Source organism: Osmerus mordax, chromosome 19, assembly GCF_038355195.1.
Source record: "Osmerus mordax isolate fOsmMor3 chromosome 19, fOsmMor3.pri, whole genome shotgun sequence".
Taxonomy (NCBI): Eukaryota; Metazoa; Chordata; class Actinopteri; order Osmeriformes; family Osmeridae; genus Osmerus; species Osmerus mordax.
In genome coordinates, this window is record NC_090068.1 from 4,336,621 (window position 1) to 4,355,418 (window position 18,798).

The 18,798-nt window shown below is 43.1% G+C and overlaps 2 protein-coding genes across 5 annotated transcripts in view; one reads left to right on the plus strand and one right to left on the minus strand.

Moving 5' to 3' along the window:
• Nucleotides 1–1,299: 1,299 nt before the first annotated feature.
• vps26c (VPS26 endosomal protein sorting factor C) lies at nucleotides 1,300–7,691 on the plus strand. The gene is made up of 8 exons (XM_067257820.1): nucleotides 1,300–1,411; nucleotides 2,156–2,299; nucleotides 2,563–2,712; nucleotides 3,449–3,529; nucleotides 3,735–3,809; nucleotides 3,911–4,061; nucleotides 5,115–5,267; nucleotides 7,282–7,691. Exons 1-8 carry the CDS (start codon nucleotides 1,355–1,357, stop codon nucleotides 7,362–7,364), a joined length of 894 nt encoding a protein of 297 aa, XP_067113921.1. The 5' UTR covers nucleotides 1,300–1,354; the 3' UTR covers nucleotides 7,365–7,691.
• Nucleotides 7,692–8,096: 405 nt separating this feature from the next.
• Nucleotides 8,097–18,798, minus strand: part of ttc3 (tetratricopeptide repeat domain 3) — a 56,911-nt gene continuing 46,209 nt past the window's right edge. For all 4 annotated transcript variants that reach the window (XM_067257804.1, XM_067257806.1, XM_067257803.1 and 1 more), the window contains 5 exons: nucleotides 11,840–12,177; nucleotides 11,569–11,695; nucleotides 9,274–9,426; nucleotides 8,918–9,010; nucleotides 8,097–8,777 (listed from right to left, as the gene is read on the minus strand). In XM_067257804.1, the coding sequence (XP_067113905.1) occupies nucleotides 8,655–8,777; nucleotides 8,918–9,010; nucleotides 9,274–9,426; nucleotides 11,569–11,695; nucleotides 11,840–12,177 (834 nt within the window). In that variant the 3' untranslated portion in view covers nucleotides 8,097–8,654. The remainder of the gene's footprint in view (nucleotides 8,778–8,917; nucleotides 9,011–9,273; nucleotides 9,427–11,568; nucleotides 11,696–11,839; nucleotides 12,178–18,798) is intronic.

Sequence of the window (18,798 nt, forward strand, 5' to 3'; positions counted from 1 at the left end):
TAGCTAGCTCGAGTCAGTTAGCGTCGCCTTAATACATACACCTCGGTATGATTAATTGATTTAATACAATGATACATTTTAATATGGCCGTTTTAATGTAACCAGCTAGCTAGTGTCATTACTCTGATGGCTATATAAAATTCCGGCGGGAAGGATGCTTTTTGAACTAAAAAAAGGAAAGGTTCTAACAAAATGGAGGGTAAGAGTGTTACCATGACGACTGTCAATCAAACAGAAAACCTTCCGTATGGACCAATGACGCAGAAAAAGACCGCGCAGTTGTCATAGAAACTGCCAATCAAATGTACGTTTGAAAGGGGAGGATCAGAAGAAGTAGAGTAGTTACTTGACATTTCTCCTCCAAAGTATTTTTCTCATGTTCACTTCAAACTAAGTGATATTTGATTTGAGACAAAATACTTGGGGAAGGTGCACAGGATTTGTATCTTGCTCACGTCATCGTAGAAGATTATCACAGAAGAGTCATGCGCCCACTAAATGATCCATCGATTTTACCCTGCAAGTCATTATTTAAAGAAATATTAAAAGGACATTGATTCCAACTGTAGCTTCTGTGGTGAGCATCCAGACTCTGTCTCACATTTGTTTTGGTGCTGCTCAAGTGTAAATAAATGTTGGCAAGATACTTGCAGATTTATGATGGACCATATTCTTGCTGATTTTGTATTGTTATGGGAGAATGTGCTGTTTGGTTTCCATGCTCATGATAAAAATAAGGATTTTTTTAAATCTTGTTAATTTTGTGTTATTGATGCCCAAATATCAAATTCATCTTTTTGATCTTTTACAAAGAATTAGAATTATACATTCAAACCATTTTGTATTCCTTAAATGAGAAAGCTGTACAAACAATTGATGTCTGTACTCTTTATAAGGCCTTTGTATGATTCGTGCTGTGCTGTACCCCCTTGCATTCTTATGCGTTTGTATACTCTGTAATTGATTTTATTTCTGCCTTTATGCAATAAAAGAATAAAAAGTCATGCGCCCACTTTTATACATCACACATTTAGTACGTTTTTCTATGAAGTATTGGCATTTAAACAATGAATTTATGCTTTATGTTTCAAGACAAGGGGCAATCCCATATACATAAATATATACGCTAGAGGGTGAATAAAGTGCTTAACAACATCTAAACAAACCTTACCATGCATGACAATGGAAAAGAGAGGATATGTCTGACCAGTGCTGATGTGCAGGTGTTTGTCCAGCAGGCTTCAGTCAGTTTGGATTTGTTGTCACGTGACAATTTGTCACATGATCGTAGAAAGGAAGTATCGTTGCTAGGGTAGAAGGAAAAGGATTGTCCTGTGATATCTAAACCTTAAAAATGAGTGCTAGTTTGGATATTAGACTGAAAAGAGCTAACAAAGTTTATCACGAGGGGGTAAGAGAGCATTGGATTGAAACTATTAACGTGAAAACATTTGAACTGATTATTCAGCTGTAAAAAAATAAAAATAAATTCGAGTTAGGAACCGCTTTCTCGCTGTGTTGCAGAGGCTAATGCTGCAGTAAAACCTAATACTATTGGTGTGCATGCTTGTTGTTGTCACACTCAGTCAGTGTCAGTGGCATTGTCTTCGGCGTTTAGCTAGCTAGCTGACCAAATAACTTGTGACGCATATGTTCATATTTTTCACTACGTAAGAATTAATCTAATATCGGATTGAAGACTTAAATAGTGTCCTTGCTAGCTCTACGTACAAGTAGCAAAAAAAAAAAAAAAAAACTGCTACAGTACCTAGAACTAGCCTAACGTTGAACAGCCTTCATGAATTGTCGCTCAAAACTGTCTCTGCATCTTTTTTTTTTTAGAAGGCTATTCATTATTTCCGACTTTCCGATTTTACTTATAAGGCAACACTTTCCACAAATGCGATGACAGTCCAGTTTGTCATTCTCTCAAGTATATCAGATTGGGTTTTTTACTCCCTCCTAGTGGGCATCTTCGGTGAATGCACCGCTGTCAGCCGCTGTCTCTCAAATAATGAGCAGGTCGTTTATTTCCCTCTAGTGGGTTTATTGGGGCAAATGCGTTGTAGCCAATCAAGTAACACATCACCATACAAAGAAATAGCTACATTTCATAACCATAGCTTCTCCATGTGTTGTGTGTCATCCTTGGCAGGAGGTCCTAGCAGGTGTTGTGGTGTTAGTGAGTAAAGAGGCAGTGCAGCACCATGGTATCTCTCTCACCATGGAGGGCCTGGTCAACTTACAGCTGAGCTCCAAGAGTGTAGGAGTCTTTGAGGCCTTCTATAACTCTGTCAAGGTAAGAACTTAATTGTATACTTTGCCACTGTTCACCAGTTGTAACTGTGCTCTTTCTTGTTGCAGTATTATTAAGTTGATCTAATTTATTATAAACCTGTCAAGTCCTTTTATTGGCCTTGCTCAAAGTTGTGCTATTAACAGGCAAACATGCTGCTTGTGTTGTTGGGTTGTATTACTGAGTGTTTCTATGTTGGTGGGGGTTGCTGCATAGAAGCACATAATACATGCTGTCACACTGACAGATGTTGTGTATTTATATAGCCCATTCAACTGATCACCAGCAACATTGAAGTGGTCAAACCAGGCAAGGTTCCAGGAGGCAAGACAGAGATTCCCTTTGAGTTCCCCCTCCACACAAAGGGCAACAAAGTTCTATATGAGACCTACCATGGTGTTTTTGTCAACATTCAGGTAAAGTCTGTGAGACCATAACCTTCAAGCTTTAATATACATTCTGTGTCATGTTTCTTTCTCTTTGGCTTTCTCCTCGGTTAGGCAAGGCCTGACAAATATTCTAACATTTACACACACACTGCTGTGGTGCACACCACACCATTTGGTTACATATGTTGGACAGGATGTTACACACACCACTGTTTTCTGTGTGTGTGTGTGCATGGACGAGACCTTCATCAGCTAATGTTATTTCCAAGGCTAAGTCTGAGAACTTAACAGAGCTATTTTGTTGTCATGCCATCTGGCGAACAATTAAACAGTGATTGTAACCCTTGCTTCATCTGTGGCTAAATTTAGCTAATAAGGGTGTAATTATAGAGAATTTTCCTGTGTTTCATTTGAGCTTTCTTTGGAGCACCTCAGAGAAATTGTAGGGAAAGTGGAGTCGACCATTTGGTGAAAATGAATACTCTAACACAACTTCAGTATTTCTGAAGAGATCTGTAATGTTTCTATCTTCTTCAAAGAAGGATTATTCCATGGTTGCCTTCCTACCAGTAGCTCCAAAAGGGAAAATGGACACCATCTTTTTGCCCCCAGAGTCAATATGAAGTAAAGGGACCTAGACAAATAAAATAAACCTAAACAGATGAGACCAGCGATATATTTTCATCCTTAAAATTAAAATGTCTAGGGGATTTGATCTGCCAAAAGAATAGCCATGCTCATGCATTACCATCCTGTTCTCCAGTATACCCTGCGCTGTGACATGAAGCGATCCTTGTTGGCCAAAGATCTTACCAAGACCTGTGAGTTTATGGTGCACTGTCAGGTAAGCTCAACCTGTTTGTCAGTATGCGAGTCAAATATGTTAATTGCAGTAGGCTTCAGTGTTCTCTTCTAATAAGTTACAGTATGTTATGTTTTACACAATACAGCAAACAATGTAGTTTGTAGGCAACATAATGTACTGTATAATCATAAAAATGCCATATTCCTAATTCCTTGCTTAAACAGTCCTTGTGTCGTTTCACTAGCCACAGAAAGCCAAGATAGTCCCCACACCTGTAGACTTCACCATCACTCCTGAGACTTTGCAGAATGTACGCGAGGTACCCAAGAATCCTCTCCAGTCATATCAACATCTTAAAAAACGGTGATGGCTTTAGCAAAGTCACATTAGCAGTTTCCCAACGTTTTGTCTCTTTTCCAGCGGAGTTCACTGCCTAAGTTCCTTATTCGGGGCAACCTCGACGCCACCAACTGTGTGATCACTCAGCCCCTGACTGGAGAGCTGCTGGTGGAGAGCTCAGACGTAGCCATCAAGAGCATGGAGCTCCAGCTGGTCCGGGTAGAGACCTGTGGTGAGCCCCATGCTGCCAACCTGGACACACTGCCTCCTGAATCTGTGGATGCACCCTCAATACCAGCACATTCTTTCTTTATAAAAAATTATTTTAAAGACACAGGTCCCAACGAAAGCAGCACTTTGAAACTGGGCAAAACAACCACCACTACTTTATTTAAACAACTATGTATTTAAGAAGAGCAAGACAATACGATACAAAATTCAAGTTACAAACATAACAAGATAGTGAGGTTATCGTTTTTTTTTCCCATCCACTACCAAAAAGCATGATAACTAGCTACTTGAACATCCAGCCAACTCCGTTTCGAATAAAGACTCAAGAGCAGGTAAGAAGCCCTGGTTGTACTAGTAGCTTCGTCCCCGGTCACTAGCCTGCTGCTTCGTTCTCGGTCACTCGCCTGCTGCTGGATTTGTAAATCGTATTGGTCTGAGATCCTTTATCCAATTTTTTTCTTCCAGCGAACGTCTTGTGGTAGGTTTTTTTTTGTAAATCAATGACAGAATTTGTTTTGACGCACCGCCACCGATTCACAAAACCAAACTTTCTGCTAGCTATGCTGCTCTCGTACATGCTTGTTCTGGTAACTAGGGGAATTTTAATGGTCGCTGATGGTCACCGAATCAGTCCAATCGCGTTGAAGTAAGAACGATAGGAAAGCATGTCATTGGTTAGGGCGCAAAGATTTGCGCCCCAGAATCGAACTTTCAATCCGCCAATGAAAAGCTGTTCCTGCTGAAATGACAGCAAAAAGTTAACTAGCTTCCATAGACTTTGCTGTTACTGGCGCCCTTCACCTGAAGGAGGGACTTTTCTCAGTAATGACGAATGGCAATATATTATGTTTGGTCACATTTAAGTTGTTGTTGTCGTCAGGGGCTTACGGTCTCCCACACACATTTAACGCGTAAACACGGTACATTTCTTATTTTTATTATTTGGTATTTAATGTTTTTTGTCATGTCTTTAGACATATTTTCATCTCAAAATTTTAAGTGGGGCGGCGCACTTGCGCCCACTATTGACGCACCGCCACTGGTTGTACTCTAGGCTGTGCCGAGGGTTACGCCAGGGACGCCACAGAGATCCAGAACATCCAGATAGCAGAAGGTGATGTCTGCCACGGTCTCCCCATCCCAATCTATATGGTGTTCCCCCGGCTCTTCACCTGCCCCACCCTGGAGACCACCAACTTCAAAGTTGGTGAGTACAAGCCTCCACCGGCAATTTCCAGAATTAGGGTCATATGAACATTTAATTGAGAAACAATGTGTTAATGACAACACAGGGTGTATTCTGAATAGACGTTAATACATTTAGTCATTTAGCAGACACTCTACTATCCAGAGCAACTTACAGTAAGTACAGGAACATTCCCCCAAGGCAAGTAGGGTGAAGTGTCTTGCCCAAGGACACAACGTCATCGCATGGCTGGGATTCGAACCGGCAACCTTCTGATTACTAGCCCGATTCCCTAACCGCTTAGCCACCTGACTAATACACACAACTATACTTTCAATAATTGGGTGTGCTTTGCCTTCGGCAAGGGCACAACCTTTGTTCTCTCACATATTTATTCTCTCACATATATATTATTATTCTTTTTGCCCCCCTAAAACTCAGTCAATATTTGGCCTACATAGACAACCTAGGTGTCAAAAGTTTCGTCTTGGTAGCGATTGAGTTGCTTCTATTGGGATTTACGTTCCGTTGCATGGTTTAGGCTCAAGTTACATTTTTGTGGCGAAAAGTGAAGCTAACGGTGGCTAATTTGCTAGCCACAGTCACTGACGTTACTAACGTCACGAAAACACGCGTGACTACCTTTGGCAGAACATTCGTTTCGCATCTGTTAACTTGGGGGATCGCTAGGCTAACTATAGCTTTACTGCAAGGCAGCTGCAGAAACGCCACAAGCAAAGAGGCCAGGGTGATAACTATTTACTTATTTTACTTTGTGATGTGAAACACAATTGTAAAATGTAATGTACAATATTAGCTGATATTATTAAGGAAGTGGGCCCACATCTACTTTCGGAAACGGTAGTCTACTATTTCACTGAGGCATTAGCATGACATTAGCCTCTGTTACCCGGGCAACACATACGTTCCTCACAAATACATTTTCGTTGTAGGATTTATTATGACATTACATTACAAGTAAACGATTTGTTGGTGAAATTATCATTACCTGTGGTTTCAAACCAGTGTTGCTCACTGCAACGCTGTAGCCTACGCGAGACACACTACAAAAACATCTAACTTACACAGCTGTTTAGGAAGTCAAACGGCGACAGAACATGTTCGGCACTCCGCTTACTTAAATCAAAAGTCTTTCAATAGGTGAAACTATCTGACTACTAACCTGAACTTCATTGCCACAGCCTAAACTTTGTCAATCTGTTCATGAAAATAATTTATTTCAGCCTAAACCGGAACGTTACATCGAATTCAACCAACGCAACCGCTACCAAGACGAACACAGCAGTAGTCTAGTACTGTACTGTAGTAGTAGAATTTACCGGGGCAGCTTCTCCACACAGGGCTATATCGCATTTTGCGTTGTTACTGACAATGATCGCTACCAGTGAGCTTTTTATGAATGAGCAATTTTCCACTAAATAAATGTCAAGCTTATTTACGTTTTTGGGGGCATATTTTCAGTTAGCAGATGGTACTGTTTGAATCGCGATTCTATCTTCTGCCGGTAACGTCGTAGAATAATCTTCAAAGGGGGTTCTTTATTAATGAATGAATGCAATATGAGTAGGCTAAATGCCTGAACATATCACGAGAAGGGAAAACTTAAAAGGACGTTTAAGTCATAGAGATTAGGTCCATTTTTACACCGGTCTGCCAAATTTATTTGTTTTGATTCAGCTATGAGGCTGCCTCCTGCAGGGGAAATGAGAAGACATCATATTTCGTTCTACGCTTCACTCGTATTTTGAGTTGTAAATGAGCAGCAAAAAAAAGATGCTTTTAAATCTATGTAATCTTTATAAATAATAAGTAGGCCCTATGCATTTTTATATAAAATATACAGAAATATCAGTTGTAAAAATGTCATTAAAAAACGGACCCCTGTGCAACCGACACAAGCAAGCACACCCTACAATTTCCCCAGAAATTGTACCCTCTCTAGTAGTATATATTCCACAATTTGTATGTCCTGTTTACTTTCCTTACACGTTAATGTATTCCTTTCCTCCTGTAGAGTTTGAGGTGAACGTGGTGATCGTGCTCCACGATGACCACCTGATCACAGAAAACTTCCCTCTCAAGCTGTGTCGGCTGTAAAACCATCCACAAGCTAAATGGAGTGGATAACACCGGAAACTTAACACAGGACAGTGCCTTCAGTGTGCTCAGATACAGATGGGACTACAGACTATAAACTAGAGACCACCGAGGTACTAGCTGGACGTCAACCATATCTGAAATGCAAAGCATACAGGGAGGAAACCGTCTTAAGGACCTGCACCATCACACCTTTGACATCAAGACCTACAGGGAGAGAGTCGGTCCCATTATGTGGAATGTTAAATGAATGTTTGGTGGACGAACTTGATACGGCAAATAATGTTTAACAGCTGCAACTAATCCAGTAAATATTATCAAAAAGGATTGATACCTGTATGTTTGTGTGTGTTATACATGTTACGCCTAAGCTGAATGCAGCAACAATGAAGAATAATATAATAATTTTGGGAAAATCCTGCTGGTGTACCCTACTTTGTGTTATAGCCTACGGCTCTGGGCTGCGTTTCCCAAAAGCGTCGTAAGCCTAAATTGATTGTAGAATCCATCGTACGACGAATCTTAGTTTTACGGGCCGTTCCCAAAAACATCGTAGCTTAAGTGTCTCTTAAATTCGAAAGCGCATAGATTAGCCTACTCCTTACGAGCATGTTTGGGAAACGCACATAAGAAATATTGATGGTTTAGTTTTTTGCTCGATCGTTGCTACGATCCATCGTTATCGGGAAACGCAGCCCTGGTGAACTTCACTTCTGAAACACAAAAGTTGAATCATACACAATTACGTTTTTAATTAAAAATTAATTAGAATTTAAATGTGAATATAAATCTGATTACAATGAGAGAGAAAAAAAAGGTAAAGCCAGCCCTAAACATTAATTGTCTAAAAGCCTACATTAGTCTGGTAGCAATTTGTCAAATACCCAAAACTTAGCACAAAGTAACTAGTCATAAAATGTTAATATTAAGACTTTGAAAGTTGGAACAAAACGATTAACTCAACCTTTAAGGTTAGCAAGTCCTATAAATTGTTAATACCATTGTTTCAAACAATCCCAAAATAAAATGTATTAAAGGTAAACCCAGGATGATGTGGCACCTAATGGGCAAAACAAGACCAAATTATGTGCGAAAGCGGAAAGCTTGATGAAAGGATAATAAACAATGCCTTTGGTCCAAATTTGTTTGTGTGCAACAAGCATGAGTTAAAAAAAAAAAAAGTACTGGCTGTTAGAAGGAACTCCAGAGCAAACAGAATGTTGAGAATAAGGATTTTCTGGATTAGTTCCAGTATTATAGAGCTTGGAGGGCAGAGGCAGAGCGGCTGGTTCACGAGAAGGGAGTGTGGCCTCTGCGGAGCTTGCCAGGAAGACTTGGGAAGTCTTCAGGCAGGAGGGCGTGCTCTCTGCAGGTGGGGCAGGTGCTCTGCTCCTTCAGCCAAGACTTGATACACTGGAGGGACAGAACATGAACCATGAGAAGGGTGAGGAAAGACCCTCAGCTTAGACACGAGCGTGACAGGCTTGAGGTGATCTAATGTGTGTTTGTGTTGAGGCTGAGCCTCCGAGCAGGCCTGAGAGATCCAGTCTGACCTGTCTGTGGAAGCTGTGTCTGCATTCCAGCACACACATGTTCTCCTGGGTCATGTCATCGTGACAGATGATACACGGGTCCTCCATGTTCAGCTGCACAGGAAACACCAACACACATCACTCAATACAAACAATTCCCTTCAACAAGGAGTTAAAAATCCATATTTCAGTCTCCTGTTGGAAAATTCTTAATTTGATGCACTATTCCCTAATTGACAAAATCATTAATTAAAATGTGGATAAGTGTCCTGCTGCCTAAACACATCAAATTGTTTCTTGTTAAAGAAAGGGATGTAACATGAATCAACGTTGACGTGTTAACGATGCCTGACAGGCTGTGCCAAGCATCTACCCACCGCCTTGGACTGCTGGTGTCCGTGTGAGCCCAGGCTCTTCCAGACGGGGGGAGAGGTGTCTGCGGAGCGGGCTGGCGCGGGGGAGGCTGAGCGCAGGGCCGTCACACCCAGGGCCTGCCCCCCGAGGAGGGTGCCCCCACCACCACTCACATCCTGGGCAGAGGGGTTAGAAACACAGCATGCTAAGCCGAATGCAGTGTGTGTACGTATCCAAACATACAAAGAAAAGGGAGGGTAGGGACAACATTTCAATCTAATGCTTGAGTCAGATGAACAGTTAGAGTGCGTGTGTGAAGCGTTTCCCACAGAATTGGATTTTATTTGTGGTGGTAGGCAGGGGCGGAGACAGACGTTGTAAACATTAGGGGCTTAGCCCAAACCTAGGTCCTAGTATGTTTTTGATGTGAGTGTAAACCTCAACAAGTAATGCGAGCTTGCGCAGCAAATTTTTTTTGCATTAATTTGAGCGCAAAAAAGCTTTATGTAATATAAACATTATGTTTGACACATATTTCCTGAATTTAACTATGAATATTATTATATTTAACTTGAATGTATCAGTTTTGGACAGATTTGTGCACAGAATTATGATACTAAGGCCCAATCCCAATGTCATCCCTAAACCCTAACAGACTGACTTGATGTCACCTAGTAAGTGATTGAGTGCAAGAGGCTGCGAGGGCTCAAAATGCTATAAATTGAAATGGGACAGCACTTTGCTGCATTATCTGCAAAATAGTTATGTTGTTGGATCATATCTGATGAAAGCATATTTATAATTTATCAAAGGACAAACTACACACAATAGCACACTGGCTATATCAACGATCAGTGAACTTTGTGTTTTAAACTAGTGGTGGGCATAGATTATTTTTTTAAATCTAGATTAATCTCACTGTAATCTTGGCATTAATCTAGATTAAAATGGCTCATTTGAATTCCGCCGAAGGCATTCAGAATATGTGTGCTACCCAAATAATGACTAAAAGTAAGTCTTTGAGAATGGGTTTCTCAAGCCAGGTGGCGCATTAGACCAGGAGCTCATCTCCTGTTTCCAAAATGCATCACAAACTGCTTGAGAAAGCTGTTCTACTATGATAATTGGTGATGAAAATAAATTATGTTCAATAAGATGTACTTGTGTTTATTAACTGTTTATTAGATTAGTTAGCTTGGCTGATAGAGCTGAGCTGACGGGCTTGCCTCGGTTGCACTCAAACATCGTAGTTTGACGACGACTCTTCCTCTGCGCTACATCAGTGCTTTGCCCGGCATCTTCCGCATTAGCTAAGGGATGCTTTGCGTTTAGGTGGTATTTGAGACTGGAAGAACTCCTACAGTAAACTAATTCCGCATAGCACAAGGTGCAAACAACCTTAGTCTTGTCGAGGTTTCCATTGGGAAGCTTCTTAAAAATACATTTTCCCTGAAGCAAACCAGGTGGCTTCATAGCCGCATCCATGTTAGCACGTCACGTTTGATGTGATAATTTCATACACAAGGCATACACACAGGTTCGAAGACTCGTTCTCGCCCCCTACAGTGCAATTCGGCTAGGTATACATCCGCGCTAAAATATCAAGGTGAAAGTCATCATAGCTTGCGTAGTATAGACCCAGCTCCCAACGGCCCATCACTAGTTTAAACCTACTTTTATTTCTAATTATGTTTACGTCAGGGTTGGTTGCTCCTTCCATACATGCTTGTTTACCGTTCTTTTTCTTATTTTATGATGCGGGTTTGCCGGGATTTTTCTCTTGCTTCCGGGCTTCCACTGGGAACCCTCGTGTTTCATGTCACAACGTTGTGAATTATGGGCAACTCCCTTAACTAAAGACTGTAAAAATGCGGAACAACGAAAAGGGCATAAAAGGGCTCAAAATGTCTGGGAAAGAGCTGTTGCGCACTTGCAATTTGACAGTGGGACAGCCCTAAGCCCTCGAAGACTTAGCGAGAACGTGCCTCAAAGTCCATAAGTCTGGACATTGGGATTCGGGGCCTAACCGTTCATAAACTCTGGATTGATTCTCCGGCTGTCTTTTCTGAGGGAAAAGGTTGTTCGTCCCGAGCACTAATTCAGAGCATGAACGGAGAGGGGGCTATTCACAGACAGTATGTATGTATGGGGGGGGGACGGGACAGAGAGAGAGACCGCGAGTGGGGCAAGAAGGGACTGAGAATCAATGCGCTGCGTGCAAATCTATAATTATTTTTTTATTTTGCCACAAATAAATATGTATTAAGTATGGGAAACACTGGTGTGTGTGTGAGAGATCGAGTCACCACAGGTCTTACCCGGCTGCTCTCCTGCTTGTCCAGGATGAGCTGAGCCACTCGGTTGACGACTTCCTGGTAGGACAGGAAGTTTAGGTCCCCTCCATTGGCTGTGCGCGTGTCCTGGACATACTTCATCAGAACCGGTCTGGAGCCAAGTCACATAACATTACTGACACGTGCACAGCCACACCATAAAAGGCTCTGTTTGAACTGAATTTAATTGTTTCTTATAACTAGATATTTCTTCAACATTTATAGCCTTAGTTCATTGTGTTTGTGAGTATATTACCTGCTGAAATGAGGGAACATGTTGCCAAGGCGCTCCAGGATCTTTTCAAACACATTGGGCTGAGGGGCTGGGTGCCGGGGTCCCTGGTTGGGCAGGCTGGCCTGGGCGTGGTGCTGGGGCTGGGTGTGGTGCTGGGCCGGCACGCTTTGGCTGCTGCTGCTGGCTAGAACTCCAGCTCCACCCGGCTGCTCCCCAGGAGCCGGGGACTCGACAGCAGGCGGTCTGGGGGGACCCTGATGGGGGTACATAGGGCCCCTGACGGGTACGGGCCCACCGTACCCGTCAGGATACGCTGGGATCAGCTGATGGGGAGGTAGCTGCTGGGTGGGATGCAGCAACTGTTGATAGAGTGACAAGGGAAAGGAAATGTGTGATTGAACTCAATTGAACGCCTGGTAAACCATGTTGATTTGAGTAACAGTTAGCTAGTGGATGGATTTAGGTCGGGGGGGTCTTGATCTTAAATATCAGTCACAAAAAAAAGGTTGATCATCACATCACACACCCTTCCCTGACATGACCCAGCCCTGGGCCCCTGCCTGCTCTACCTGCTCTGGTCTCCAGAGGCCTACTCTGACTGGACACCCTGCCTGGCTGTGTGCTCCTGGCCTGGGCAGAAAGCCTAGCCCCGGGGGAGGCCTGGTGGGCAGGATGAAGGGGAGGGTGGGGTAGCGAAGGTGCAGGAGCACAGGGAGGGGCAACTTTAGGAAGAGGTCATTGCGTATCTGAATAAGGTGAAAGCAGAGGGGTTACAATACACAGGCTGGATTTTTTTCCTGCTGACTCTTGACATCAGGGATGTACACCTGATTCAGTCAAACTCAAAAGCTTAAAGCTGTACCGTTGTACAAGTGTATCGTTAGCAAAAGTATGATTCTGTTGTTCAATAGGCTTCAGAGCTCTTGAGATAACCAGGCTCAGCACCAACATCCAACTGTGTTGCTATGTCCAGGGCTCCAGACTAAAGGCCGACTTCTGCGTTTTTACGGAGACGGAGACACGGAACGCCCTCTCCGTCAAGGAACTCCCTCTCCGAGCCCCTCGGAGAGCTCTACGTGCACCTCCTGATTTTCCTGACTGTCCGTCCGTCATTTTACGGATACCCCTTGGCTGTGATTGGTCCGTATTAAGAACCGCTTGCGTCAGGGGCGGGGGCTGGGTTGCCGTGACCAACAAGAGAACAAAATCCTTTGACCGCCATTGTTGTACGTTTTTACAATTCATATTTCAGCTAAACAGTACATGTAAATCAGCATCTGAATTGAAATGGGCAGTGTAGTTGCTGAAAATGTGCTTATTTTATTGATGAAACGGCTAATTTGTAAATTTGCTATAACTTTTCGATAACCTAGCTAGCATCGCAGTGCAGCGCCACCTGCTCTTCTGGCAGTGAATTGTTTTCAGCACCCACAGCCTTCGGAGTACTATAAATTCAACTAATCCGTCCGACTCCGTGCGTGCGTCTGTCCGTATCGGAGTCGGAGAAGTATAATTCGGCCTTAACTTTTTTTACTAGGAGCACAATAGCCCCTGACTGAAATTTTTTGGAGCGCAACCAGAAGATTTAGGGGCACACCTTATATTAACCTGCAATGTAAATATTAATGTAACTAGAGAGGGTACAATTCAGTGCGATTTTAGACCCTTTTTATGGGTGCTCAAGCACCCCTAAATTTCATCTCGGCACCCCTAAAAATAATAATAAAACAATAAAAAATATATTGTTCATTATCATTTGATGCTGGTAGTTCATGAAGAAAGGGACATCCTTAGTTTTTTCATTAATTCAATATTTTGCATAATAATACATAAATGTATTAATTGTTATCCAGTGAAATTAGGGATTTATATTAGCAATGGGGTTTAGAACTTTTGCAAGGCACTGTATTCATGTCACATTCTCATTGGGGTCTCTAAAGGTCTGATCCTAGAATCATTTTATGGGGAAATTGTGGGGTGTGCTTACGTCGGTTGCAGATGGGTCAGTTTTTAACTGACATTTTTACAACTGATATACAGCGACGCACCACATAAGCTTGAGTTTAAATACATTAATGTGACATTACGTACTGTACATGCAAGTCTTAGCTAAATGACTTAAATGTATGATGCGGTTTTCTATCAGTCCACCAACACCACGACACATGCAGAGTATAACAGCGCAAACACAGGCAGGGATACATTAACAACGCTAGTGCTAAATAAGTATTTAGTTGCTCGGCTCCATGACGCAGGGTAAGAAGGGCTCGTGAAACTGCTCACCAAAAGAACTAAAGGGAAACCCACTGACAGATTGACATGTTCGTAGGAACCTAACGAAAAATAGCCTCAACTTTCCTAGAGTTTTAGCTACGGTACTAATGCTGAGGGCTCGCTGTTATCGCTGTCTTACTAGAACGTCGTATATATGCGTCGTTGCTAACGTGTGCTGACGTTGTGCACACCCAATAAATTCCAAATTTGTAGGTCGCACATGCGTGAGTGCTTGTAAAAAATGCTCGCACTGTCTCAAAAACTGGTAGCAAAATGCGACCATTTGGTCGCAGTCTGGAGCCCTGATGTTGTTATCGTTGCTGAATAAGCTGCTTCAGTTTCTCCATTTGAAGAATCCGTCTGAAGGGAAGCTGCTTCAGCTGGATGAGGGAAACTGAGCGATAGAACCGTGTATCAACTGTACACTTTAAAACAAACCTTTATTTTAAGAAATAGTACAAAGTAGACTCCTTAGGGTTATTGTAGTAGACATATGCAACAGGGATCAGATGAAGAGTGTAATATAATTTTAGGTTTAATGTAAAATTTATGTGGTTTGGTTTTTAGGCTTCTGTGGAAGCTCTTGGAGGAAGGATGAGCTTGGAGACACCAGAGCCCTCTACTACTTTTTTATTTTACCTTTATTTTACCAGGAAGGTCCCATTGAGATTAAATCTCCTTTTCAAGACAGGCAGCAACATAATAATACATAGTTACAGACAGTAGAGACAGACAGAAGACCACAGAAAGAGACAAGTAAAAAAAAAGTTAGTCAGTTTTACATTTAAAAGCAGTAAGTGGTATCAGTTCAATGAGTTTTAAATCATTCTGCAACACATTCATGATAAGGGTGCAGAATAAAAGCCTTTTTTCCCATTTCCGTTCTGGCATTTGGGACAGCAAGCATAAAGAAGTCCTGAGAACACAAGGAGTATTACCCGGCACTTTTCTGCATGATGAAAACACACAGGTAGTTTGGGAGCAGACCAAGGATTGCCTTATAAATGAAGGTGTACCAATGACAGAGCCTACGGGTGTCCAAAGCTACGAAGCTGGATTTAGGGTTAGTGAGGTAACTTCAGGTTTAACTCAGGATTTTTCAGTGTCATGACGGTGGTTCACTTCTTAGCAGGATAGATCACCATGGTAACTAATGCTGCACACCTACCATATTTTTAGGAAAATAAGCCGCATTTTCTATAAGCCGCACTTTGTGTTTGTAAATCGGAGTACAGGCCGCGCCGGAATATAGGCCGCGCTTTAAACGGGGCCAACGATGCCGTAGCACTGACTAGCGTTGAGCAGAACAACGCTCACGACTGTTTGCTCAGGATCAGAATTCGGTTTATTCGCCATGAATGTTATACAAACACGGAATTTACTATGGCAGGGAGGTGCAAACACTAAACATATACGAATCTTAAATTAAGTAAAGGTACAGAAGTTTAACTATTCCTAAGAACTAAACAATCTCAGAATAAAACAATTTAAATATAAAATAAAATATGTATAAAAATAAGAATGAGCAGCATGAGTGGTCAACATAGCAATAGTGCAATCAGATACTGGGTTAAATAATGAATGAATGTCAATGGGAGTCCTTGGCCTTGTTGAATAGGCCAGTAGCAGATGGAAAGAAACTGTTCTTATGGCGTGAGGTTTTGTCCTGATGGACCGCAGCCTTCTGCCGGAGGGGAGTAGCTGGAACAGGGAGTGGCCAGGGTGGGAGGGGTCGGCCACAATCTTCCTCGCTCGCCTCAGGGTCCTCGAGGTGTGCAGGTCCTCGAGGGTAGGCAGATTGCAGCCGATCACCTTCTCAGCAGTGCTGATGATACGCTGCAGTCTGCTCTTGTCCTTGGCAGTGGCAGCAGCGTACCAGATGGTGATGGAAGAGGTGAGGATGGACTCAATGATGGCTGTGTAGAAGTGCACCATCATTGTCTTTGGCAGGTTGAATTTCTTCAGCTGCCGTAGGAAGTACATCCTCTGTTGTGCTTTCTTGGTGAGGGAGCTGATGTTCAGTTCCCACTTGAGGTCCTGGGAGAGGATGGTGCCCAGGAAGCGGAAGGACTCCACAGTGTTGACTGGGGAGTCGCACAGGGTGATGGGGGTGAGTGGGGCTGTATTCTTCCTGAAGTCCACAACCATCTCCACTGTCTTAAGAGCATTGAGCTCTAAGTTGTTCTGGCTGCACCAGGTTGTCAGCTTCCCACCTATAATCAGACTCGTCCCCGTCAGAGATGAGCCCAATGAGGGTGGTGTCGTCCGCAAACTGGAGGTGCAACTGTTGGTGTACAGGGAGAAGAGCAGAGGGGAAAGGACGCAGCCCTGATGGACCAGGAGTCAGAGACTTGTGTTCCCAGGTTAACGCACTGCTTCCTGTCAGACAGGAAGTCTGTGATCCACCTGCAGGTGGAGTCGGGCACGTTCAGCTGGGAGAGCTTGTCCTGCAGCAGGGTGGGGATGATGGTTTTGAAGGCAGAGCTGAAATCCACAAACAGGATCCTGGCGTAGGATGCTGGAGAGTCCAGGTGCTGTAGGGTGAAGTGGAGGGCCATGTTAACGGCGTCATCCACCGACCTGTTGGCTCTGTAGGCAAACTGCAGTGGGTCCAGGAAAGGGTCGGTGATGGATTTGAGGTGTGCCAGCACAAGGCGCTCAAAAGACTTCATAACCACAGAGGTCAGGGCGACAGGTCTGTAGTCATCGAGTCCTGTTGGCCTTGGCTTTTTGGGCACAGGGATGATGGTGGAGGACATGAGACAGGCTGGCACATGGCATGTCTCTAGGGAGGTGTTGGTAAACACCAGAGACAGCTGGTCAGCTCAGTGCTTGAGGGTGGCAGAAGAGAGAGTCCGGCCCAGCTGCTTTGCGGGGGTTCTGCCTCTTGAAAAGTCTGTTAACTTCACCCTCCTGAATGGAGAGAGTTGTCACTGTAGAGGGGGGGAGGCCACATGGGTGGGAGGGGGTAGATCAAGACAGTCCAATTGTTTTTCAAATCTACAGTAGAAATCGTTCAGGTCGTTGGCCAGGCGGGAGTCGTTAGTGGAGTGGGGGGCTCTGGGCTTGTAGTTGGTAATCTGCCTGAGCCCTCTCCAGACAGAAGCAGTCGTTAGCAGAGTCGTCATATACACTTTCCCATTGGACAGCTTGGATAGCCATCTAAATAGACAACATTCCCAATCAGGGTGAACACTCAAATTATCTTAACTACAGACCGTAGCATTACCCATATCAAAACAAAACGAACACAACAATATAACTCCAAACAATGTTTATCTAACTAAGCTAATGCCCTTAACTTCGTAGCTTTTCAGCTTGCCGTGGGGCATTCTGGGTACATTGTCGCTACAATACCAAGCAATGCACGAGTATAGGCGATCTTACATTTACATTTATAAATTTAGCAGACGCTTTTATCCAAAGCGACTTCCAAGAGAGAGCTTTACAAAAGTGCATAGGTCACTGATCATAACAACGAGATAGCCCCAAACATTGCGGGTAGGAAGGGGCTAGCAGGTGCTTCAGCACCCCCAAGAAAGACCAAAGCACCCCGATAGCACCCCCTAAAATATTTCTCATTTGGTAATAGTATTTGGTAATAGTATGCGAGCGCGCTATGCGCCCTTGATGTGAAGTTCCGATTTCAGCTTACATAAAACCTTGACTAGGTCCTAGGCAGGGGCGGATTAAGGTGGTCAGGGGCCCCTAGGCTGCTCTTTGTGTCAGAGAAGTCCTTAATGAGGCCGGTAAAATCCAATTTGCTCAGAACATCATTTTCAATGGACATCAGAGACAGGTGATTGAGTCGGTTTTGGTCCATCGTGGATCTGAGTATTTTTAATTAGTCCCAGTTTCGAAAAAGAGCGCTCCCCACTGGCGTTGGTTACAGGCAAAGTCATAAATAGCTGGAGTGCTATGTCAATGATAACGTGAACGATGTTAGCTGATGATGCTAGCTGGCAGTCCTGCTGTGGATCATGGTTTCGACTGGATGTTGATTGAGATTCAGCAGGCTTGAAGAATCCTGTCAATTTAGGGACGTGTTTTCGTATATCTTGGTCTTTTGTTCTTTTAATTTGTGTTTTGCGTTTTAGTGCTCCACTTAAATATTTTCTTTCAGTCATTCTGCACTATGCCATATAGCAGTGAGTGATGAAAATTATTGTTATTGTCTACAAATTTCTTTTTGATATAGTACAAGTTTAGCTAGCTTGCAAATCCCGAGGATAGCCTACTGTAGCAGACCTTTCTATGTTCAACGGACACGTGTGTTTTGTCCCTTGGGAGTTGCCGTAGGCATGATGCTGACGTAAGCATTACGTGAAGTCAGTGAGGGCTGTTCGAATACCGATGTCAAGAAGAGCAGTGGTAAATACAAGTTATGAAAAGAGACCGCGTCCGTGTCTTATTGTCCACACGACCATATCAAATTATATCTAAAAAGAAGCCTGTAGCCTATAACATTTCACTGGGTCTTGCAGCTGTTTGATTTACTGAAATTATTATGAAATGTTATGTTCAATCCATTAGCAAGTCACTGTATTTCCAAGTCCTGATAGTGCAGTGTTTCCTCTATGTTGATTTTGCCTTGGCGGCCCGTATAATTTATGTTGTCAGTTCATTTAAGCCTGTTATTGTATCAGTCTATAGTTCTTGCAAATTTAAATTAAGTTAACCGGTGATTTTCGTTGTTTGTATTCTTC